The 25,848-nt window shown below is 44.3% G+C and overlaps 1 protein-coding gene across 1 annotated transcript in view; it reads right to left on the reverse strand.

Moving 5' to 3' along the window:
- Tns3 (tensin 3) overlaps positions 1-25,848 on the reverse strand; it is a 211,586-nt gene that overhangs the window by 36,930 nt on the left and 148,808 nt on the right. Inside the window, exons 18-20 of the mRNA XM_026399471.2 lie at positions 22,554-22,723; positions 21,392-21,506; positions 21,225-21,308 (exon numbers count right to left, since the gene is read on the reverse strand). Of these exons, the coding sequence (XP_026255256.2) occupies positions 21,225-21,308; positions 21,392-21,506; positions 22,554-22,723 (369 nt within the window). The remainder of the gene's footprint in view (positions 1-21,224; positions 21,309-21,391; positions 21,507-22,553; positions 22,724-25,848) is intronic.

Consider the following 25,848-nt stretch of genomic DNA (forward strand, 5'->3'; position numbering starts at 1 on the left):
AAACTCTGCTTCAGTTAAATCTAGTTAGGCATATTTTCATGGTGGTACACAGAATTGCTGATGAGTTTCAGCTGGGTTTTCTTTTCTTTTTCCTTTTTAATTTTTTTTTTTTTTTAATATGCAGTGTTGAGAACCAAACCCAGTGCCTCACCCATGCTAGGCAAGCAATCTACCCCTGAGCTACAACCCCAAACCTCAGCGGGGTTTTCCCAACATGAGGAGAGACTCAGAATGTTTTATCTTTTTCCAAAAAAATTCTTAAGTTATCAATATATTACTAACAGTCACTATCTGTATGGTACTTAAAGGGCTTATAAAGATGGACTATAAAGATGCATACCATCATCCATTTGCACTGACAATGTTCAGTGCCTCTCCTCATCTACCCCTCTGACCCTGGAGCAGAGTTTGAACACAATTCTTGAGTTTCCCAATTTTGACTCTAGCAAGACCTGGCTCCTTGTCACTCTGTACAGAGTGCCAAGGTTTAGAGAGCTGGCAGTCCAGGTATCGGTGTTTCAGTCTACTTAGGCTGCCATAGCAAACACAGCAGACTGGGTGCTTAAACAACACACATTTATTTCTCACAGTCCTGGAGGGTGGAAGTCCAGGATCAAGGGGTAGGCCGGGTTTGTTTCTCCGTAAGGTCTCTCTGCTTCATACTCTCTCTGAGTCTTTATGTATTCGTCCTTCTGTGTATCTCCTAATCTCTTCATATGAAGACACCAGTCATACTGGATAGGGGCTCACCCCAAGTGACTTGATTAAACTTAGTTAACTCTATAAACACTCCATCTCCAAATATGGCTAGGGCCTTAACATTTGAATTGGGGAGGAGGTGTGTGGCCACAATTTACCCCCTATCATGAGTATGATTTGAAAAATTACACCTTCTGTCAATGGCAGGGTAATGAGGATTAGGAAGTTAGAATGAAGCATGCTTACAGTGTAACCAGACCCAGTGACTCCCCCAATGTCAGTCATAAGTAATAAGAAGGAGGGCTGGCATGATGTGTGAGTTGAAACTTGGCTCCTGAGAAGACCACACAGGGCTTCTAAAAGTGTCCCTTACAACATCTGGCTTGAGAATGGCAATCTGTAACCAGAATGCAGAAGGAATGAATCCTGCCAGAAGCCCACAGGACCCCAAGCCGACCAGAGGAGTGAGGAAGCCTGAGCCCATGACGCCATCCTTCTCACCGACTCTTCACTTCCAGCCCTGTGGCTTGGGGAGCAAGCTGGAGAGGTCCCAAACGGGTGAATTTTAACTTTCCAAATCATGGCTGCTTTTGTTTTTATGTTTTTTTCATCAAGGTTTCTAATTCCTCCTGTCTCTACCAGACAGGCTACCCATGCTGACTGATGCAAGGATGTCAATTTCAACCCCTTGATTTTTTGGGGTGCTGTTTCTCTTTCGGCTGGCTTGATTTTTCTCGTGGGCAGTGCCTGGTCAACGCTACGCAGGCGCACCCAGCTCCCCCAACATGCAGTATGCCACTGACTTTGTGGTGGAGGACACTGCAGCGCCAGCCTGTTCAGTCCAGTCCAAACCTCATGAATAGCAAGGCCACCAGGACTGCTGGAATGCTACCAGGCTGCTCAGCATTTGGCCTTTCAGAAAAGCTTCCAGCATATTAAAATTGCTCCCAATGAAACAAATGATGTTCTGATAAATAAGATAATTGACAGCAATCAACAGTTTCTGCCATAGCATTTCTGCAACAACTAAAGCTCTCAGCAGTCCCACCCCCCAGAAGGACTCCTGTCCCCTGGGAATGGGGTTTAAGAGGTGACTACTGTGCTCTGAGGAGAAGAAGAAAACAATCTTAGGGGCCAAAACACCTTCTCTTCAAATAGACCAAACTGAACTGCTTTTGCTGAGCACTGTCCTCTTTCCAAAAGAGCCAGTCCAGTTAAAATCTGCGGCAGAGTATAAATCACCCTAAGACACCCCAAGCACTGTCTATCCAGCAGTTCAGGGTATGTGACCCCCAAGGAAGCTAGCTGCTACAACCTCCACCTGCATTCACCCAGCGTTTTCTGGCCCTCTCAGGTCTCCTGGAAAGAGGCATATCACTGCATTTTACAGACCAGATTACAGCATAAGGAAGTATACTGGATCATCCAACAACACTAAGAACTGGTTCCTCTAGCCCAAGACCAGAGTCTACATATATTACGCAGCCTCAATGCACAGAATGCAACAGAGGAAACAGCAAAAACACAAACACACTGGGGAAGCATGTGAGATTGGGGAAGAACAGACAAAAATCAGATATGAAATGGAAATTAAATCCACCCCTCTCCAGGAATGGAATAGTATGCAGAAGAGGAGGGAAAGGAGGGGAGGTGGATATGGTTTGTTAAAGTCTAGTGGTGACAAACATAAAACTGAGGACTGTGGCTAAATATTCTAAATAAGTTGGTGAAAATATTTACTGTTGAGTCAAGTGTCCAAGCTGGAAGCACCGAAGAGCCCACAATCAATAAAGCCCTCCCCGAGGCGGGCATGGGTCTGAGCCTTCTGCTCCCTTATGCCATCAATGCAGCTACAGACCCAGCACTGCCTAGCACATGGCCAGCCCCTGGGATGTGTGGATGCCCCAGAGCTGAGGCTGTCTTGTCAATCATATTGCCAGGCTCTAAGGCTCGCCATGGGCACCTGTCCCCAGCCTGCCCAACTGCTACTCAGTCCCCACCAGATGTACCGCCTGTCTAGGCACAGACTCCAGGGCCTCCCTCAGCCTTCTCTTCCCGGATCTCAGTTGACCTATTGTCACAGAGCCACACCTCTGAGATCTGTGCATACCTTCTCAACAAAGGTACATCATGGTTTGCCTGGTGGCACTGTTATCAGTAGCTCAGTGACCCAAAACCAGGTAGGCCAGAAAGAGGAGGCACAGCATTATTTAATCACTCAAAGAAGAAACTTCTATAGCCAGCAAAAATACTCTTCAGGGAGGAAGGGAAGTAAAGATATTTGGAGATGAAGGAAAACTATGAGAGTTCGTTGTCTGCAAACCTACCCTTCAGGAATAGCTAAAGGGAATTTTCTAAACAGAAAGAAAATCATAAGGTTTAAAACTTCCAAAAGGCAAGAAGAACCTCAGACTGGGTAAAAATGAACATAGGAAGTACAATAATCAATCCCTCTCCTCATGTGTTTCCTAAATCACATCTGATGGTTAGAACAAAAAAAGTAGGCCACCACTGCATGTGGTACTTGGTGTAAATATACAAAATACTTGAAAAGAATTGTATTTTAAAAGTGGGGAGGGATTGAAATAAGATTTCCATACTTTAAGTGGTAAAATGTTGATACCAGTAGACAATGATAAGTTATCTCTGTGCATTGAAAGTAGCCACTAAAAAAACTTCTAAGAAGTGATATATTCAAAACCATTCTTTGCAAATCAATACAGAGTCCCCCACAAGTTTTCAGAAACCCACAGCAAGACAAGAAAAGAGAAACAGGAGAGGAACTGAAAACAAACAGAAAAACATGTGTGTCCATATTTTCCACTAAAAATTGTACTTGACATTTAAGTCCTTGATCCATCTGGAATAGGTGTTTTGTGTGTAGTATAAAGAGAATCCATTTTACTTTTCTGAGAGAGGAACTTTACAGTTCTATTTATGGGGTGTTCCCGCTTTCCCCTGCTGATCATCACTGAGGTTCCTATCACATGCAGATCTGTTTTACATTTTTATCTGCTTTGTCAGTTGCTATAATCTGAATCCTAAGTGTCCCCCAAATGTCCAGTGTTACAGGCTTTGCCCTCTGTGTGAAGCTATTGAGAGGTGGTGGAATGTTTAAGGGGTAGGCCCTAGTGGGAGGTCTTGAGGTCATGAGGAACATGTCTTTGAAGAGAACTGTGGGATTCCAGCTCTTTTTTCTTTGTCTATTGCTCTCCTCATTCCCTCACATACTCCTGCTATGATGGGAGGCCTTGCACAGGTCCAAAAGCAATGGAGTCTTCAGTTATAAAGTGGAAACCCCAAAACTGTGAGCCCCAAAAAAAACCTTTGGTAAGTTTTCTATCTCAGGTGTATAGTGATGGAAAGGTGACCTGACACATTGGTCAATTCCTCTATTTTGAACCAGGTCATACTTCCTGAATTCTCTAGCTTCTGGCATCTGACAATTGTATCTTGGCTACTCAGGACCTTCACTATATAAATTTTGAATAAATTTGTCAAGTTCTACTCACATTCACATAGCTATTGACATTTTTATTGAATTAAATGTGTAGATAAAATTGAGAATGTCAGTATCTTAAAGACAGTCTTTCATTCTCCAACATGGCCTTTCTTTTCATAACTTTTTTAAGTGTGCTTCATGAATAAGCTCTGAAATTTTTCTCTGCTAAGAAGAAGAAGAAAAAAAAAAACTAATGCTTAACTAATGCTTTTTGCACAGGTCCAAAAGCAATGGAGTCTTCAGTTATAAAGTGGAAACCCCAAAACTGTGAGCCACCAAAAAAACCTTTGGTAAGTTTTCTATCTCAGGTGTTACAGTGATGGAAAGGTGACCTGACACATTGGTCAATTCCTCTATTTTGCACCAGGCCATACTTCCTGAATTCTCTAGCTTCTGGCATCTGGCAATTGTATCTTGGCTACTCAGGACCTTCACTATATAAATGTTGAATAAATTTGTCAAGTTCCACTCACATTCACATAGCTATTGACATTTTTATTGAATTAAATGTGTAGATAAAATTGAGAATGTCAGTATCTTAAAGACAGTCTTTCATTCTCCAACATGGCCTTTCTTTTCATAACTTTTTTAAATGTGCTTCATGAATAAGCTCTGAAATTTTTCTCTGCTAAGAAGAAGAAAAAAAAAAAACTAATGCTTAAATAATCTGTGAGTAACTTCATTGCTTTAGTTTACCTTTAACTGACACTAGGGTATTTCTGACTTATTTGCTTCAGCCTAAGGGTAGCATTAGTTACACTCTGAGACCCTGATAATGAGAAAGAGTTGATCAGGCAGCAGAACTGATGAGGCCCCTGGGAAAACAGTACATCTTCTTCTAACAGTCTACTAGGAGGAAGTGGTCAGCAAGCTGAGTGACTTTTTATGGCTCCCACCAAGTGACACACAGGAGCAGATCCATGACCCACATTTCCCAAGACCGACCAGATTTAGTCTTTGGTGGAGATCCTTCTTTCTCTTACTCTCTCACTGTACCTGGTCACCTAAAGAAGTTGATGACCCTGGTCCTCAGGTCAGCTAGGCACTCATTCCTCTCTCCCACTCCAAATTTATAAAATCCCGTTTTAGGTTTAGTTTACCTAAGATGGAGCAGGTATCCATCTCTTCCATCCAGCTAGCTGCCCACTACACCTGAGGCTAATCAAGAATCAAATACTTACCCTACAAACATCATCATTCAAAGCCACAAGTCATGCTGCTCCTTAGGGCAAACTGGAGGCTGAATTGGTTTCCTAAGTTATATCCTGGCAAAATAACAGTGGGCCATGGAACAGGAAGACACAGAAAGGGTGTGGTCTGTGATGGGGACCTTTGGGTCCCTCAGTTCTCACTTTAAACAACCTTGAAATCACAAGTCAATCTCGGGGCGGGGGTTCTGATGCAAAGCAAGTGGGTGTGATGGATGTTCTCATCTGACCATAGGACAAAGATCTGGCCCCAACTTGCCATCTGACAGCTGTATGACCATCTTCCACAGGACTCTCCCTCCGCACTGCACTCACCACCCCCTGTCATGATTCCAACTCAGCTGGGCAGCTTTATGCCTTTGGAGGTTTATTATTATTATTATTATTTTAAATACTGGGGGGGAGAAATTAAGGGGCATGATAATAAAGAGACCAAGATGTCCTTACTGTGTCAATTGCTGACCTAGAAACAAGAGCAATCATTGATGCCAAATTCTACTGGGAATTTTACCATTTAGGGCAAAGCTGTAGTGGCTACCAGTGAAGCCAGAATTAGACAGGCAGTCAGCATAGATAGGTAAATCGAGTCAGGTAGGATCAAGGAGGGCAATTTTGATTGAGTCAGGGAAGTTGGAGATAGTCCACCTGAAAGATTGAAATGTTAATTCCTTCAGAGCCCTTCCTCCACCCTTATCAAGAACCTGCCCCAGCTCCAACCTGTTGCTAAGGTAACCAGTCCCAGGAATTGTTCCTCCGTACAGGGAGCTATAAAGTTGTTAATTAATATGTCCTGGGCTGCACCATCCTGCCCTTCCCCCTTCAGACCACCTGTTTCCCACCTTTTGGCCATCCCACCCAGCATTTCCTAGGCCCAGTCACATACACAGGAAAAAGAAAGATAAGGGGAAGAGGGCAGGAGAACAAAGGAAGAAGCCTAGGACTTATAAAAAGGGCAGAACACCTCACTTCTTGGGATACCAGCTATGTATGGCCCCTTTTCCCTCCAGGGAGAAGTCTGTTACCCCTTTTTAAATAAGCCCTGCTTTATATGCTTGCCTTGGCGTGCTTCTCTAATGTTCAATCTTCAGCATTTGAGGGAGCAGAACTTATCACCAGTAACCAACGGTGTCACCGGCACAGATCCGAATGCTGCCAGCTTTCAAATAACACATTTCTCAGAATGACGGAGAAATCCTGGATGTATCACACATGTCAATGTTTCTAGGGGTTGCCTTTTGCTGAGTGCAGCTTAGCCATCTGCAGTCTTTATCTCATTTAACCCTCCTAAATACATTTCACATGCAAATTATTGATCCTATCTCACGGATGAGGAAACAGATTCTGAAAGGTGAGGTTAAGAAAGCTGATCAAAGGAAGCCAACAAGACAACCCTGCCTCCCATCAGCAAGGTCTCAAATTCAGCAGCCTTAATTTAATAAAAATCACTCCTCCCCTACTTATCGCCACCCCCAGCATAGGTTACCTCTTTTCCTGGAAATGCAATATGATACTTAGAGAGGACAAGGAACCTGTTGCACAGGTTTGCCCTGAATATGTGTGATTTACAGCCCTGTCACTGTGGCTCCCACTTAAATGCCCGAACACAACACAGAAGAGGGCTTGCAGGATCCTCACCTGCCACCCTAGACACAGGCAGTTGAACAGAGAGCATAGACTCTCTGTTGACACAGATGCACCAAGATTCTTTCCATCTCACCTGGAGACTCGGAGAAGTATTTCTGTCCTAACCAGACACGTTTTAATATACTGACATACTATGGAATTCATGGAAAATTACAACTGTACATAAATTGCATTAAAAAGGCAGGAAGCCTTTGAAAAGACATACATCCTCTTCCATTTGATTTCAGGAGTTTCTCACCCCTGGAAGGGACAACACAAAGACTTCCAGCCAGGAAGAACGGGGTGGACCCTGACCCGCCCGGGCTTGTCTCAGACCTACTGCTGAGTTTTTCTCACAGGGTAGAGTTCTGGGTTTTTCTCTCTCTTAATTCTCCCCATCCTGCCGGCAGAAATATACACACAGGCTGAAATACACACACAGCGCTGTGTCAGCCCACAGGACCAGCTGAATCCACAAACCAGCCACGCAAGAAGACAGAACAGATGCCCAGGAGGCTACACAGGTCCCACCCACCCTGTCCCTGCCACTCAGAGAGCCTGGAGACTTCTGGACCTCAGTCCCTGGAGGGAAGAGAGCAGTGAAGGAAACAGAAGACCTTCAGGCAGGAGGTTCTGTTAACAACATCTGAACTGATTCCTTCAATGAATGCACGTTTTGTTTCAAAGGCAGAGACTTGTTTAGAAATATTGGTTTTGATTGCGCCAACCATAGTAAGGACAACAGTAAATCTCATTTTAAACCCCAGCATCTGTTCCTAATGCTTGCTTTCAGCCTGTAGCAGAAACAACTGCTTCTCTGAAGAAGCTGTGGTCCAATCTCTGATCTTCCAGGAGCCGGCCTCCTGGGTCTCTGACGGTGCCTGCCAGGGGCAGCCCCCATCAAATCCCTCAGGCGCTGGGGGGTGGACAGTGACAGCCCTGGAATGAGGCAGGCTCACTTATCTGCTTCCGCAGAAGAATGTGCCTTGCTGGGAAGCAGTCCCCGCTCCGGAAAAGCGGCACATCTGTAAACCAGGCTTTTGTTCACTGCAGTGAATCTCAGCAAAGACAAAAGCACCCTTTCCCCTAGAAGGAAAAACCCTCCCGGCTGAAGGGCTGGGGCATTTTGTCCCAAAGCCCTGAGGACTTGAGAGCTGTCATCAAGTGTTTAGGGGACAACAGGACCAGATAGTTCTCTTCCCAAGCCCTATCCAGGCTTCCTGACCTCTTGCTTTCTGCATCCTACCTTATCCTCCTCCCCACCCGTCCCCCATACCCCAGGTCAGGTTTCAGCAACTGGAGGTGGCCAGAGGTGCAGGAGCACTGGAGAGGACCGAGGAGCAGGGGCTGAACAGGAATTAGCCACCCCAAAGTTCCACTGTCGGGCTTACCTGGGCACCTGGGGGCCAGGTCAGTCCATGGAAGGGCCTGAAGACAGGGGCTTTATTGCAGGCACTCTGTAGAATCTGTCCCCAGCGGCCCTATGTGGTGAGTGTCTTCCACAGTCCCAGCCCCAGCGGCGTCCCCCACCCACCCAGGCAGGGCGCCGTGTTCCGGCCTGTCCCGGGGGAGTCAGGGAGGGAGGCGGGGCAGCCACCTCCAAAGAGGCCCATTCAGAGGGCGGCGGGAGAGCTGGTCTGAGGAAAGAATCCCGGGATTGTTGGGCTGCCGCGGGCTGTTGCGGGCGGCCTGCCCAGTCAGTGCCTCCAGACGTGGCCCCGCCTCGCTCCACGGCTGCAGTTTGCTTCCTTTCCACTTCTTTTCCCTCTCTTTCCTCCTCCCCTCTTTAAGCTCCTGCGATTTCCCATCACAGCTTCATGGCTGGCTCAGACACCGCTGTCATCCGAGGGACAAGCAACAGAACTCACTAGCCACACCCTAATACCTGCCCCTCCTGGGTCAGAGGGCATGGAGGCCTTGGAGTCTCAGGCAGAAAGGACCACGCTGATCCCACTCCCCTGGATGGGGTGATCTGCCCCTCACCAGGCCCTTCACTTCATCCCTGCCCAAGAAAGCCCAGTGGACTTTCCAACTGTACATCCCACCCGTCACTGCCTGCTCAGGCTTTCCTCCTGGCCACAGTGGGTTCCTGTAACGGATCTCACCCCAGTCCCCTTCACCTGGCAGACATTTAAAAACTTCCTGGGAATCTGCTGAACACTCCCCACCACCTCCCCTTGCCTTCTTTCTCTCCTTGGCTATAGCACTAGGGACTAGGGTTATTTCAAGGTTCATTTCCAGGAGGTGGCAATTCTGTTGGTGACAGACACTGGGGGTGGGGTGCGGGTAACCCAGAAACTCTGCTACCAACTTCAAGAGATCTATATGCTTCAAACCTCTGCTTTGCACCAGCCAGAACACTCATGGAAAGGTAGCAAAATCCTGAGATCCAGCACAAATCAGCCTCCCAGGGAAAGATAGCAGTCCCACAATTGGCAAGTGCAGCTGCACCCTTACAAACAAGGGTGCCAGTATAAGGCCACCCAACCATCTGGGTCCCTTCTTTCACAAGCTTCAGGCTCAGGCCTCTTGCAGGGCTGATGAACTCAGCTCCCTAGAATGGAAAGGTCATCTTCCTCATTCCATTCAGTCTTTGGAAAAATTAACTCATTAGCCCATTGCAGTGGCACATGGCACAGGAGGATGAGATAGGAGGCTTGCAAGTTCACAGCAACTCAGCAAGACTCTTCCTCAAAATAAAATATAAAACTGGCTGGGAATACAGCTCAGTCATTAAGCACCTCTGGGTCAATTCATAGTATCCTGCCCTCAAAAAAAAAGAAAGGAAAATATAACTAATTTTTATCCAGGACATTCTCTGTGCTAGATGCTGGGATGCAATCATGATTCTGCATAGAAATGTTTTTTCCAAATAAAGAAATTCTCATTTGCATTTGCCTGCCTTTGGATTTTTGAAAACTTACTCATTTTTCCCTTTCTTACATATGCATATACGTAAAAGTGCATGGTTCATCAGAAGTGTTCATAAAGTGACAATGCCTAACTCTAGGTATAATTATGAGCACATGTATACGTGTCCATCCATGTGCTACGTAACATGCTATATATGTATGTACTTGACTCCTCCAAATCCTCAGGTTCCACGCCAAACAACTATGGAGAAAAAATATTTTTTAATTGCATCTGTGATGAACTTACAGAGACTTTTTATCTAATCATTATTCCTAAGCCATATAGTATGAATATTTACATAATACTTACATTGTATTAGATATTAGAAGACTAGGGATGACTTAAAAAATATGGTAGGGACCTGGCGCTCTCATAATCCCAGGGACTCAGGAGGCAAAGGAAAGAAGATCAAAAGTTTGAAGCCAGCCTGGGCAACTTAGCAAGACATTGTCTCAAAATAAAAAATAAATAAATAAATAAACAGGGCTGGGGATGTAGCCAGTGGTAGAGCATCCTTGGGATCAATCTCTAGAACAAATTGAAAAAAAAAAAAAGAAAGAAAGAAAAAAAGATATGGGAGGGTAAATATAGGTTCTAAGCAGATGCCATAGCATTTTATAGAAGGAACCAGAGCATCCACAGATGTTGATCCACAGGGGGTCCTGGGAACCAATCCCCATAAATACAGAAGGACAACTGCAAACTAAAAGATGACAGGAGTTAAAAAGAATGGCTTCTTTACCTAATTGGTATGGTCAGGCCAATGTGTCCCTCTTTTGAGGAGGAATCCTAATCTGGGGACACTAGGTATTTCTATTAAGACCTGGAGGGCTCTAACCCAGTAGGTCCTGCCCAGTAACAAATAGTGAGGGACAAACTAAAATGTTAGAATCTGTGGATCTCTCAACAACTCCAGCCATACACCCTTTCTTCACGTCTCACCATGCCCACTCCTCCAAGTGTGTCCGGTCCAGTGGGGCGTTTTGAGAGGATGATAGCAACAGGTTTTAGAGAAAACTCCAGGGCATTTTACTGGCAGCTGGCCAACAATGTCATAGGGGACAGAATTGGGAGAGGTGCATGAGAGAGCAGGGCCTGGGGACGGGGTCATGAGACATGCAAGGGGCACACAAACAGGTCCTATGCCCGGGCCAGCTTCACACCCACTTGTATCCAAGCCACCCTTGTGTTATCCCATCTGGAGCACTGCCCTGTACAGCTCAGAGCTGAGGGGAGATAGGCACAGGCCCCAGATTTGGCTGGGTGTACAATGGATTCTGAGTTCTACACTGGCCACAGGCTATCTCAGAAGGGGCATGCCCTATGTATGATGTGCCCCAGGCTCAGGATATAAACCCACTCATCCAGTCCAGGGACAGAACATGATGTTGATACACAATGGGGCTCTGGAAATGCTTCAACAAAGAAACGCATTTTGAATTAAAAAACAAATTCCCAAGACATATTTCTGGTGCACCATCATACTGAGGCTGAAATTTTCTCACTTCTGAGAGTGTTCCCCCAATACCATGCATAGTACACACATTCTTATTTTGCTTAAATTTAAAAGGTGTTTGAAGAAGATATGCAACTAATGCAAGATCAGAGACACAGAGCCATCTGTAGCCCAGGAGCATTCGGTAGGGCTGGGAAATATGATAAGTGCAAAACTTCGGTTGGCAGTATATCATAATAACTTTTATAGGCTGATGTTCAAGAATAGTCCACTGGAATTGGGTAATGAAGTGAGATGAGAAATAAAATTAGAAAAACAAAGATTCCTAAGCCAAAAGCAAGCAAATAAATACACAGTTGGCATGGTCAAAAAGTCTTGCATCTCATGTGGGGATCTTCCAAACTGGACTGCTCTGTGATGGGTGTTAAGCAAAGGATGCCAACTCCTTGGGTTTTTCTGAATGTTTTCTTTTCAACAGACTCCTAAAGGCACATTCACAGGCTGGCACTTTACTCTGACTCCATGAACCCTTCCCTGATGTTTGCTTTTAAATATATTTAGAAGCAGTCTGCTTTTCTTTTTTCATGTTCTTCATCCGGGCTGGGGAGTGGTGCAACATTTGCTAATTCACATGCCTGTTACTTGAGGGTCACCACTCAACAGGATGCATGCTTTAGCACCAAAGGGAAAGCAGACTCTATCACAGGCATGTAAACAGACACTGCATTCCTCTGCCTATTTACAAATCGTATATGTAAATAATCATGTGCATTCAAAGCAATCATGGGTCTCCATAAAAAATACATGGGGTCCACGTTCAGTACATGCTTTATCCCCATTATAAACATTCTCATTAAAAGTTCATAAAAATTCAAAAGAAAAGAGAGCCGGGAACAGGAAGAAAAGGGAAAGATTAGTGGAAGCATTCTGTCATCTGTCAATCTTTAAAAGATGATAACCCTTTTTTAAACAAAGTAAAGAATTGCCTGGAAATACTCTATCTTCCTCTATCTTTTCTCCTTCCATTTCACTCACTGTGTCTCTGTCTCTATCCCTGTCTCTCAAGATATTCTTGGATCCTCCTTTTCTTCCTCTTTCTGGCAAACATTGTCCATTTTTTTTTGCCCTTTGAAACGTACTGAAATCCAAGGAGTTCAAACAGCACTAACAGAAACCATGTCCCCTCTCTTGAGCCAGTTCTGAAATCCTTCCATGTTCTCTGTCAACCCAAGAACATGCAAACGGACTGATATACCTCCTACAAGCCCTCTCAAAGCCTCTGGTCCACAGTTGAGAAGAGACAACATGATCAGAAACCAGGTCCCAAAATGACCCAACTCTACTCTCCAGAACAACAGGACACAAAATAAAATTAACAAAACATAAAAGGTACTATCTTGACGTAGGCAAACATTAACTGTTAATCACTTTCGCGGAAGGCAAAAGTCCTCAAAAGCATTTAAAATAGCACTTGTAAAACGGTTATGTGACAAGAATGTTCCAGAATTATACAGGAGTAACGGTGTACAACATTATGAGTATACTAAATGCCAATTAATTGTTCACTTTAAAGTGGCTAATTTTATCTCATCTTAAAAAACAAAACAAAACTACAACAACAACAAAAAACCCACAAACTATTTTTGGAATAGTTTGGAAGCTGAGATATATCAAAAACTAACATGTCTTTCATGAAATATTTTATTATGGTTTTGTTTCTTTTCATTTATTTGAAAATATAATAGCTAAGTATCAGATAAGAAACAATAATAATTTACATCTTAAAGTTCAAAATTTCCTCAATTTTACCCATGCAAAGACAGATTAAATGAGTCCTTTACTCAAATTCTTACAAATGTTTTCATTTTCAAGAAAAACATTTGTTTTGGGGGCTCTCATCTGCAACTTCAAGGAATTTGGGGATATCGTCCCCCAGCACACATTTCTGGAGTACACTGGCTGGGCTGGTAATGTGTTCAAAAGATAGGTACACTGAAGGCTCATGCTGGAGGGTTCCAGGTGGAAGACCTGGTAGATCCCTGCCCTTGAGAAGCCCAAAGTGTCCCTCACAGGACCCTGGACATACAGCCCCAGATACCTTCCCACTGCCATCCCCAGTACCTGTCTCCCAACTTTCCCATGAACACAACATTTTTTTAAATCACAACACACTCCCGGAAGAATTAAGTCCCATCTGAATTCCCATTGAAATATTAATTATGTGAGTCAGTACTTAAATACCCATCACTTTCCTGGAGTAGGTGCAGTCATTTAAAGATGAGCACTTGAGGCAGAGCCAGTATATAAGGGCCCTGTGCCTGGAAAGAGCAGGTTTCCCTGGCTCTCACCCACCGAGGGAGGGGGCTCGAGAGTGCTTCTCTGTCACCAACTCATGTTCTCTTCTAGGGTCTGAATGTGCCCCTCAAAGTTTGTGTGTTGGAAATAATCCTGATACAATAGTGTTGAGGAGTAGGTCCTTTAAGATGTGTTTAGGCCATGGGGCTCTGACCTCATGAATGGATGAGCACTGTTTTCTCAGGAGTGAGTTCCTAATAAAAGGTAGAACTCAACATCTTCCATCTCCCCTCTCTTTTTCTCTGTCTCTCTCTCCCTCCCTCCATTTGATGCCTTCTGTCATATCATGACCCAATGAGAAGTTCCTCACCAGAAGTGGCTCCTCCATCTAGGACTTCCCAGATTCTAGAACTGCAAGCCAAATAAATTTCTAAAACAATTACCCAGTCTGTAATATTATTATAGCAGCAGAACATAGACTTAAACATACACTGTGCTACTGTCTACACTATGACCATCACTGGTTTTCCACAGCTTATGACATCACCTTTCCTTTCTCTGCTTATGTTATTATGATTTTATACAAAATGTTTCCTGAACGTCCATCAGGTCTGAACAGGTACCTGGGCTACATGTTCTGGTCAGCTCTCCACAGGAACCAGGTTTAGTAGGAATTGCTTACTCTTTTGTACAGAAAATGATACCAAAGCTCAGAGAGGGCCCGAGACCTGACTGAAATCATTCTGTTAAGAAGAATCAGAGCCAAGATGTGCGTGTATCTGGATTTTGACCAGGAAGAGATGATCATCAGGACAGGAATCACCAGACATCATCTTGTCTGCACTTCCCTGGCTTCCCTGTCTGCTGGGGGGCAGTGTGGCGTGTTGTGATGACAAGGCCTAGAGATGGGACTCAAATTCTGATGAAGACAATCTGTCAAAGTGCAATGGTCATTTAGATCTTCACCACCAGTTAACTTATAGCCTAACAGAAAAAAAAAAAAATGGTGGTACAATTAATTTCTACTGTTCTGGGTAATAGAGAAGCTTGAGGCAAGGAGAAAGTTAATTTGCAGCACTTGCCAAATACTCTGGTGAAAATACACCTGCACTGGCAGACCTCAGGCTGCTCAGGAGATGTCCACTGGCTCACAAAGTCCCTAGCATTCTAAAATTGGCTCTCTGCCCAGCAGGTGCTGGCAGGCCCTGGCTTGGGCACTCTTCCCCCTTACTTACTGTTTTCCTATTATTCAATAAAGGCTTCTTTAATTCACCTAGCTATTAATAAATCTAGAGGATGCTTCGGTTGCTTTCTGTTTGCTTACTAAGATGCAGGAGGGAATTTTATGTAGACAGCATTATGCTAACTGCATATGAGCTAACAAGAAGTCGGAACATAATTCACACCATAACGACAATAGCAACCAAATCAACCACCATGCCTAAATCCATTTCATTAAGGCAGTAGGTTGCACCAAATAAATATCCAATATTCAGACTTCCTCTCATCTATTATGAAACCACTTTGGTCTACCCTCTGAAACTTGACTGCCCATTCACACCACCATTCTGCCTCCTGGAGGCTTGGTGCTGACCTCACATTTATGGCCATCCCACCACTGCCTTCTGGGGCCTGCAAAAAAGCACTGGTCTGGCCAAACTTCCTCAGGTTTGGGTCCCACCACCACTCCCCTGCAGGTCCCTCCCAGATCACCAGCATGTCCTGGGCTGTACCTGCCATAGAGCTGCACCAGCATGTCCTGGTCTCCGAACCCGCTACCTCACCATCCCAAACACTCTCTCCCCCTGCCTTGAATTCCTAGTTAACCCTACTCATCCTTTAAGTATCTCAGACCTCCTAACAAACAGACAGTGAAGATCCACTGACCTAGTCTTCCAGTTTCCTCCCTGGAGCCTGGGCCCTGTGCAGGGATCCTGGGATCCCTCTGCGGCTGCTCTGCTGGCTACACTTCCATAGGGCAGGGCTCCTCGGGGCTCCTGCTGGCCCAGCAGAGCACCAGGGAATGAGAGTGCTCAGTATACAGGTGTGGGCAACAGTGAGGTGTATCTAACACCAAGGATTTTTTTTTTTCACATTTTAACTTTTTAATTATAGAAAATTCCAAACAAAACAGAAGTAGGCAAAATGGCCCAGCCTCCTGGTGGCCTTGACCCAGCTCCCACTACTGGCAGCTCACTGCCAGTTCTGTCAACGACACTCACCCGACATGCTTTAATTAAACTTTTTAAATTTTGAAATCACTGTGGATTCACGGGCAGCTGTAAGCCGTTACACAGGGATACTCTGTACTCTTAATCCAGACCCCCCCCAACACTAGCAACCTGTAAAATTACACTTGGATGATAATGTTGAGTTAGTGGAGTCACAGAATGTTCCAGCACCACAAGGATACCTCCTGCTACCCTTTCAGTTACTCCCATTTTTCCTCCTCCCCTGCCCTGCTTAACCCTTACTAAAAAAATTAATCTGTTCTCCATTTCTATAATTTTGGCTATGGGAAAAAAATGCAATATAGCTGAGATCATTCACTGCATCAGCTTTTGGTATAGGCTCTTCTCAATCAGCCTCATTCTCTGGAGAGCCATCCAGGTAGATGTGTGTATCAGTAATTCCTTTTGCCTGCTGAGCAGTATTCCACAGTAGTGATGTACTACCATCTGTTTAATCACTCACTTATTGAAGAACATCTAGATTGTTTCCCCACTTGGGCTATTTAAATAAAGCTACTATAAATATTTGTGAACAGGTTTCTTAAAAACATTATTTCAGTTGTAGATGGACACAATCCCTTTATTTTATTTTTATGTGGTGCTGAGGATCGAACCCAGTGACCTCTAAATGCGAGGCAAGCACTCTACTACTGAGCCACAACTCCAAACTTCCTCAGGTGAACAGGCTTTTATGTGAACATAAATCTATTTCTCTGGGATAAATGTCCAGGAATGCAATCACTTGGGTCATATGGTAGGTGCCTATTTAGTTTTTGGTTTTTTTTAAGAAACTGCCCAACTCTTCTCCAAATTGATTGCAAGGTTTAGCATTCCCACCAGCAGTATCTGAAGGATTGTTTCTCTACATCCTCATGAGCAATTGCTGTTGTCACTATTTTTATTTTCGATGTTTAGATAGGCGTGTAGAGAGGACTCATTGTGGCTTTAATTTCCATTCCTCACCTGGTATGGTTGTGATGATACAAACCTATAATCCCAGCTGATCAGGAGGCTGAGGCAGGAAGATCGAAAGTTTAAGGCCAGCCTCAACAATTTAGTGAGGACCTAAGCAACTCAGCAAGACCCTGTCTCGAAACATAAAAAGGGCTGGCGATGTGGCTCAGTGATTAAGCACCCCTGGGTTCAATCCCCAGTGCAAAAAAAAAAAAAGAAAAAAAATTGTATTCCTCTAATAGATAAAGACACGGAGCATCTTTTCATGAGCTCAATTGCCGCCTATGCATCTTTTTTGGTGATGTGTCTCTTTATGTCTCTTGTCCACTTGTTTACTTTTTTTCCTTTTGAGTGGTGAGAGCACTTTATGTATTTTAGATGTTATTCCTTTCTTAGATGATTTGAAAATATTTCCTCCCAGTCTATACTTTGTCTTTTTATCCTCTTCAAAGCACATACCATAGCACAAGTTTTCAATTCTGATGAAGTCTAGTTTATCAGTTCTTCTTTTTATGGCTCATGCTTTTGATGTCAAGTCACTCTCTCTCTCTCTCTCTTTAATCTAACCCTGGATCCCAAAGGTTTTCTCTTACTTTTTTCTAAAAATGTTATAGTTTTACTTTTTTTTGGATTTAAGTCAAAGATCCTTTTCAAGTTAGTTTCAGCATCAACTGACATCCACTTGAGGTTCAACACCTCGTCTGAGGGTGTTCAATTGCCCTGGCACCTTTGTTGGAAGGTGGCCTCTGCTCTAACAACTTGCCTTTGCTCCTCTGTCGAAATCAGGTGGGCATACTTGGTGTGGATCTATCTGTGGGTTCTCCATCCAGTTCCACTGATCTATGTGTCTGTGCCTTCACCAACACCAGTCTTGACCACAATAGCAATCTAAGCCTTCAAATTAGGAATGGTCCTCCCTTCCCGTTAATTCTTCAAAATTGTTTTAGCTACTCTAGTTCCTATCAACTTTTTCTTTCTCTCACTTATTTTCTCTATTGTTTCTCTTTTCAGTGTTATTCATTTCTGCTTGCTTTGAATATCTCCTTCCTTGAGTTTACTCTGCTCTGCTTTTTCTAGGCATTGGAAACAAGAGTTTCAACTATTCATTTCAGACTCTCTTTTGCAATGTATATAGGTACTACTATAAATTTTCCTCCCTGCACTGCTTTGGCTATATCCCATAAATTTTGATGTTTTACTTTTGTTTTTATTCAATTCAACATGTTTTTGTATATTCCCTTGAGACTTCCTTCTTCTTTGACCCATGGAATATTCATAAGGATATTACTTCATTTCTATGTATTTTTTAAAAATGTGTTTGAATTACTCTAATGTATGCCCCATCTAAAAATATTTATTTTTGTCACAAATGTTAATTAAACCAATAACTTAAAATGTATATTTTAGGATTGAGTCAGGTAACTAATCAATATATATTTTCCCTTTTTATATCGGGTTGTGTCTGTAATATTTGCAGCACTTTTATCATTTTAAATATTCTCTTTCCTAATTTTGGATTTATAATTTTTGTTCATTTTTATAAAAAAAAATTATTAAAAAAATATTAAAATGTTAAAAAAAAGATTTTCATATTACTTCCTTTCCTGATTTCTGGTTTAATTCCATTATAGTTAAAGATATGCTCTGCATGTCTACTCTGGGTCACTTACCCAACGTTCCTGGCTAGTCAACATTTTCCTCCTTACCTTTCAGTTGTTGTTTTTTATTTTTTTTTTATATGTTGGCTGAGATTTTCAGCTGTACTTAATAGAAAGAATAGGAAAAAGTAAGTCTAGTTTGCCCTGCAGGAAGCACAGCTCCCATCAATGATATTTAAAAAAAAAAAATCACGTGCTGCCTAATAACATTTCAGTTAATAGTGAACTGCAAATACAATGGTGACTCTAGGATTATATTGACTAGCAATGTCATAGCCATCTTGGTTTGTGTGGTACACTCTATGATGTTCACACAACAACTAAATTTCCTAAGACACATTCCTCAGAAGATTTCTTCACCATTAATTAAGACTGGAACTTCATTTATACGCACATCACTGTTTAGCTGTAAATGATACATGACCAGGCGTTACTATAGACATAGAGAGGATATTACATGAGGACCACACAGTGGTTAGAATGGTAGGGATTAGAACAGAGGAGGAGGTTCATAGCGTTCACCAAGTATTTGAGTCATAGTCATCCATGACTAAGATCTGCCATGTGCCCTTTCAGTCATGACATCTGTCAGTGGCTGACTCACTGGTCAAGCTGACTGGTCTGGATTCAGGCTTTACCACTGCCTAGTTACATGGCTCAGACAATTTTCTCAACTCCTTTATGTCAGTTTTCTTATCTGTAAAATGAGGATAACATGAAGAGTAACCTTATACCATTTACAAATTAAAGCAAAGCATCTTATAAAAAACAGAGGGAAAGTCCTGTACTTAATCCTTTTCAGTGGAGTCTAATGACTCTGTTTGACTTTGCAGAGTAGGTGATATTCTCAGGCAAGCTCAGGGGCTCAAGGACCAAAGCATCCATTTAGCCAAAGTTATGAGTCTCTGTACTTCTTGGGAACTAATATGAAGTCAACCTTTCCTGGAAACTTTTGAGTAAAAAATTCAGAAGATTCATTACTCTTATGGTGTCTGGTTCTATATTTAAAAAGCAAAGCCCACTTCTTCCCAGTGAATATTTGCATAGATGCATGGGCTGTGCTGAAATCCACCACATGGTGTGCAGGGCTCCATCCTGCTCACATGAGGAGAAACACTTCTCATCTTTAGGCAGAAAACAATCAAGTTGGCATATAGCTGTCAGCTCCGAGGCATTTCCTGTTTCCTAGGCCTTTCTTGAGTTTAGTGGAGACTCAAAATTCTCTTAATGCTCAAAGAATGATTCCAGAAGATCATGAGCTGCTAGTGAACTTGAAAGCTTTTTCTAATGTCTTCTTTTCTCAAGTTCATGACTCACTTTCCACTGCTAGTCATCTGTGCATTTTGAATGAATCTGGTCTTGGTGCTGCAGGAAATAATTCAGGCCAGAGAGCTGTGGGTTCTAGTTCAAATTCACTATATAAGTTCAATTTAGGGATCAAGTGTGGTTGACTCAATGAGAAGGGACTATGTGGGGTAGAAGAGAATGCTCCTCTCTTGACATCTACCTAAATTATAAACATAAAAAAGGATACATGTGTGACCTTACATGTGTGAGTCCAATGCACTCAAATGCATATTTAAACAGCCACCCCCACTCATCTGAGTGTAATACACATATAATGAAGCAGAAATGAAGCAATGCTGTGAACACTTTTTCTTACATTAAATTTCAGTCATGCCTGCTGAGATAGTTTAATTGCTATATACTGTGGATGACAGAAGCATTGCCCTTTCATTAAATTAAACAGGGACTTGGTTTCTTCTGGACAAAGAGGGAAAGGAGAACCAGCTATCATTGCTACAGCTGCTCCTGGGTATGGGGCTAGAATTAAGTATAATTTAATTGTCCTCATTCCCAAACAATATGTCCAATATCCATGAAAAAGGCCCCTTGCTTACCCTCACCAGGGTAGAAAAGCAGCTTCATAAACAATCTAAAGTCACGGAGAGAGAGGCAACTTTTAAATGTGTATGAAACTCTAGGTAACATCCTCTCTCTCTTCCTGCCCAACTTTGCCCCATCCTGGGCTCCCAAAGCACCTGGTTAACATCCGCCTAAGAGGAGTGCTGAGTAGGCACCCTTAAGGCCTGTCCCACAGATGGTTCCTCCATGGGCCAGCTGTGCAGATGAACACAACACAGAATACTGAAGGTCAACCAGGGAGACCCTGGAGAAAGGACCAAAAGCAGCCATGAAAGGTGTGCATAGACAGGAAGCAGGGGCAACAGCATCTAGAGATTTCCATGCAGGAGAATGCAGGCAGAGACCTTCCTCTTTGCTAGGACCAACTTTCTCCAGAAAGGAGGACGGGCATTCTGGCTTCTTCTTTCCAAATCCATGCTGGCCAGTAAAGCCAGCACCCATTAAGATTAAAGCACCCATGCTAAACTGCCCATAGACCCACCTGACCATGCTTCAGTGGAGGATGGGAGTGTTGAACAGGAGCACTCCTGCAGGATGCCAGGAAGCAATCTGATGTTGTATTGTTGCCATACCCAAGAGAGCATTTATAACCACAGCCCAAGACCTTCCCTGGTAAGACCCATCGTCATGCACGCTTTTTAGATTTGACCTCAATGACAATAGCTCTACCCAAGAGCTGTCTTTCGAGAAATGGCACTCGTGAACATGGTACCCATAGCTGCCTCATTCTCCAACACCCAAAGCAGGGAGAATTCTTACCCCGTCCTCCTTTGTGCAGACTGGCCGGACTGCTCGTCTGAGGCTCAGGTGGGCTGAATGGAGGGTAGCGTGGAGGTGTTTTCACTGGAAAAGAGAGCACAGCAGGGGCATGTCACTCTCTTCCTTGTGGTGGCAAGTTGTACACAGCTAATGTGCTTCTTTCTTACCATATGGTGTTTCTGGAGACACGGGGAATGCTGGGGTCGAACATACGGACTCCTTGGTATTTAAAATCCTACCGTCGATCATGTCGAGGTCTGGGGGATATGCAGTGATCATCGTCTGAAATTGGCATGGGAAGGAGAATATAAGAATGGGGAGTCAGGGCAAAGTGCCTCTGCACATAGCTGCAGCCCTCCGGGATGGTTGGTGGATCCAAATCCTCATCTGAGAGAGGGGACAAGAGAAGGAAACCAGCATCCCCCCTGCAGCCATAGAAATGGGGAAAAGCATTCGTGTTTAATAGAACAGTCAAGCATCTTATGGTCCATCGTATTAATACAGTATCATACAGCATATTGAAGAAGTTGATAGAGTCTGCAATAGCAAGGGGGAAATGTGCATTGTGGCGCTGACTGAAAGTTAATCCTTTTAACTAGGGTACATCCATAGATAAGTAAAACTACACAACAAGCTAAACACACAGCCCAGAAAAATGACTGGGAAGAAATATTCCAAATATCCAAATAGGTTTTGTTTGTGAATTAAGACTACAAATGACCTTTTCTTCCTGAATATTCTGTAGGTTTCAACTTTTTCCCATTGGAGAAGAAATAAGGAGGGTTATCATTTGGGCTGGCTGACCTGACCTACTCTGATTCTGATCAGAAGCCTTGACTATACTTTCCAGAAGAGACGGGAGATGCTCCTATTGGTGGAGCCTCTTGGAGACATAATCCTAAAGGTTCTAGATGAAACATTCGGGGACCTGTGTGGCGGCCCAGAAGTCTGCTGTGCTGTCCACCTATGGAGTCCAGCCAAGGCCATGACTGTCCTATCTCCAGCTCTCTCAACCCACCTACGGGCTTCATACCGGCGGCCACTCTACACATCAGAATGCAGAGGCTCAGGTGACCTGTGTGAGGCAGCCTGCACGTAGTCATCTCTGGGTGTATAAGGATCCCCAGCCAGGGTGTCTGACCACACACCTGTGCACCCAATCAAACCACCTGCCTTGAAGCTGAAGAATGGTGACTGTGAGATAGGAGAGAAGTGGGTACAAGAGGTTTATGTAGCTGCGTTCAGGGGCTAAGCATAGCTGTTGTCCTGAGCCCTAGGACAGAAAGTCAGTAGGAAGAAACTGAGTCGGGGAGGGGGCCCAGCACACACCTCTTTGATATCTGCTGGAGAGGGAAACGGCTCCAGGCTTGAGGCTGAGTCCATGCCGGCCTTTCCCCATCCACACTTGGAGAAGGACAGTTGGCTTCCAGCATCATTATCATACTGTCCAAGGCTCAGTTTCCGGAGTCTTCCGCCCAGGGAATCATCACTGGAGGGGCCTGTAAGGAGAGAGCAAGTGACTATAGGGGGACTTCTGTCATACTGAAGCACAGAGACCCTTGATTAAAACTTGATTTTAAAATTTTCATTGCTGTTTAGCAGTGCTAGGGGCAGACACCAGGGCTGATGCAGACAGATTGAAAACCCAGGGGCACCCTAAGACTCTCAGGGTGAACCAGGCAGCAGCCCCTGAAGCACACAGCTCACAGAAGCCAGTATACTCTTTCCAGAAGAGCTTGTGAGTGAGGAAACACTAGGGCTAACCCTGCAGTGCCAGGACAGACACAGCTGAGCTCTGAGGGAGCCTGCCAGATATCTCCCTGGTGCCCCAGACCAAGAGCTCTGATGACCACACATCTGTGGTGACTCCAGGCAGAGGGTGGCCCTACCATGGTCGTTTGAATCATCACAATGAGAAATTCTGGAGGGGAGTATACCCTAATCATAGCAACAACAATAAATGTTCTAATGCTTTCTAGATGTTCACACCAGAAACACTACAGACATTTATTCCACAGATGACCATGGTCCTTGCTCTTGATTAAATCTGATTCTGCTTATATTGGGGTGGAGGAATAGAATGGGGCTCGAATTTGTTGCTTTAAAAAAAAAATCTCTTCCTGGGGATTCTTATAATTGGGCATCTGGGGAAATCTTATGCAAGCTGTGAAGATGATAATGTTTCACGTTATGATAGTCTCAAAATTCACACCCAAAGAAGATTCCCCCAGAGTTCAGATTTGAGCTAAGAATACAAAGTGCATTTTTAAGTTAGCTGTAGGACCCCCCCCCCTTTCTTATGGGTAAAAGGAGCACAGTGCATGCTCTTTTTTCCTCCCTCAAACTGCATGAGGATGAAAGAAAGTAAAATGCTGTACCTGTAAATCCTATTCCCATGACAGTCCCTGGATTGGGAGCATGGTAGCCCTGGTTCTCATTCTCTGGGCCTTCACAGGACACAAAATTACAGGCCAGGAAGGATAGTACACTTGACCCAGTGAGGGGTATGGATTTGACCCTCAACATGCATCTGTGGCAGTTCAAAGAGGGCATAAGGGAAGGCTGGCCCCAGGACCTGACATGGCACTCAGTACAGTCACAGGAGGGTACCCCTAAAGCAATCAAGGGATTGATGGTAGCCATGGGCATTAGTGATAGAAAGGAAGTCCTAGGGCCACAGACAAGTGACTGATCCTGATCCTCTCCCAGGGAAAGGAAGCCATGTCACTGACCCAAAGCTTCTATGCAGATGACACAGAGTAGTGATGGGAAACAATTCCATCCAACACAACCTACCTGCAGCCTGCACTGGGGACTCAGACACACTTTTCTGGCATCTACAGTCTACTCACAGCCTAGAAACTCAGAGTTCACAAGGCTCTGAGCCTCCCAGAGCAGCAATGCTTCTGTTCAACTTGCAAGATAAGCTTGCTATTCTATTACACACGGACAACAATGTACGTCACTGCATAAAGCTCATGGAAAGTTGTGCCAGGTGAAGCCAGTTGTTCCCTTTCACCTGGGGAAGGCAGCCTAGGAGCTTAATGGCCCTGACCTCCACCCTTCTGGCCTGGCATTTGAAGACAATTTGCCCTAGAAACCAAGGACTCATTTGGGCCAGTTCAAAACCAGCCAGCATGGCCTCTAGGTGCACTCTAAAGCCTCTCCTCTGTCAGGTACGTCCAGGTGGAAACAGTGCTCAAGAAGGAATGTGCAGCTCTAAACCATGAACCTCAAGGAGGGAGGCTAGGGCTTTTTTGTGTGTGTGTAAAGAACTATCTTAAAGTTTCCTTTGACAATTCTGCTTCTGAGCAGCTGGGGACTTGGGTCTGTGCATCAGCCAAGATGGAGCTGAAAGTGGCTTCTGTACTGGGCTATTCAACCTCCCTTAGACAAGTCTCTGAAACAAGCTTTCATGAGCTGACCCAGGAATGGCCCTGCTCAACACAGATTTGCAATCGCTTCTCTTATTTCCTCTCTCTAGGCACAGATTAAGATAACAAATAGAATTGTCTTCATTCAAAAATATCTCCAGGACAAAGTTCTTACTCTAAAACTCCACTTCCAGTGCCTATGCTAAAATGTGGGAGATGGACTCTGGTTAAAAACTGAGCTACACATTGCTTTCCTCAGATGGACCAATATTTCTCAATATCTTGCTGCTATGACATTCAAAAGGGGGAAGATAGTCCTGTGGGAAGGTGGCAATAGGACAACTCCATGTCTGCTGCCAGAAAGGGGTTTCACAAATGCAAAAGGAAGAAAGGGATCGGGCTGGGGATATAGCTCAGTTGGTAGAGTGCTTGCCTTGCATGCACAAGGCTCTGGGCTCGATCCCCAGCACCATGAGGGGAAAAAAAAAAAAAAGAAAGTAAAAGGAGGAAGAGATCAAGGACCCTCTAGAGCACCAGCACAGGGTCTGTGTGCAAGGACTGCAGTGAGCAGGTCTCCAGGCTGTAGGCACACAAGACCCTCAAACCCCAGTCTCTGGAGTAACTCGTATCTCACCTTCCACCTGGACTGGAATCCCCTGAAATGGGATGGTAGAAAGGCCAGGAAGAATGAGGCACTGTGAGACAGAGTTTATGATACAGTAACAAGGCCAGGGTGTAGCGGCCTCTGCCCCAGGGGTTCCAATGGAAAGAAACCCAAAGGAAAGGCGAGGTATATACAGTAGCACCTCATTCACACACTTCTACATGCAGACTCTCACACTCACTCTCTCACACACCTGCTCCATCCACTGACACTGACTTGGGCTGTGTGGGCTGTGCATACTCGTGGTCCCTGACAGTTGAGGGTCAGGTTCTCAATTCTCAACATGAGGAGGAGAGGATCGCATATCCCCCACCCTGACTTCTGCAGACCTGAACTTCTGGTGCTACAAGTTCTTCCCAGCTGAGGGCTGCCGGTGTGCAAGGTGCCAGGTTCCCTACTGGACAAGAAGCTTCATTTTACAGGAGTGGGTTCCTGGCTAGCTCCAGGGACTAGCAAGGCAGATGTGGCCCAAGGCTTCCTGTTTACACTGAAAGATGCCCTCACTCCTTAAGTCTTCTGGGCTGACTGTACCCTCACTAGGAACTGAGTGACCCCACAGCAGTGGGCATGGACTAGACCCTGGGTG

This window comes from Urocitellus parryii, chromosome 3 (genome assembly GCF_045843805.1).
Source record: "Urocitellus parryii isolate mUroPar1 chromosome 3, mUroPar1.hap1, whole genome shotgun sequence".
Lineage (NCBI taxonomy): Eukaryota > Metazoa > Chordata > Mammalia > Rodentia > Sciuridae > Urocitellus > Urocitellus parryii.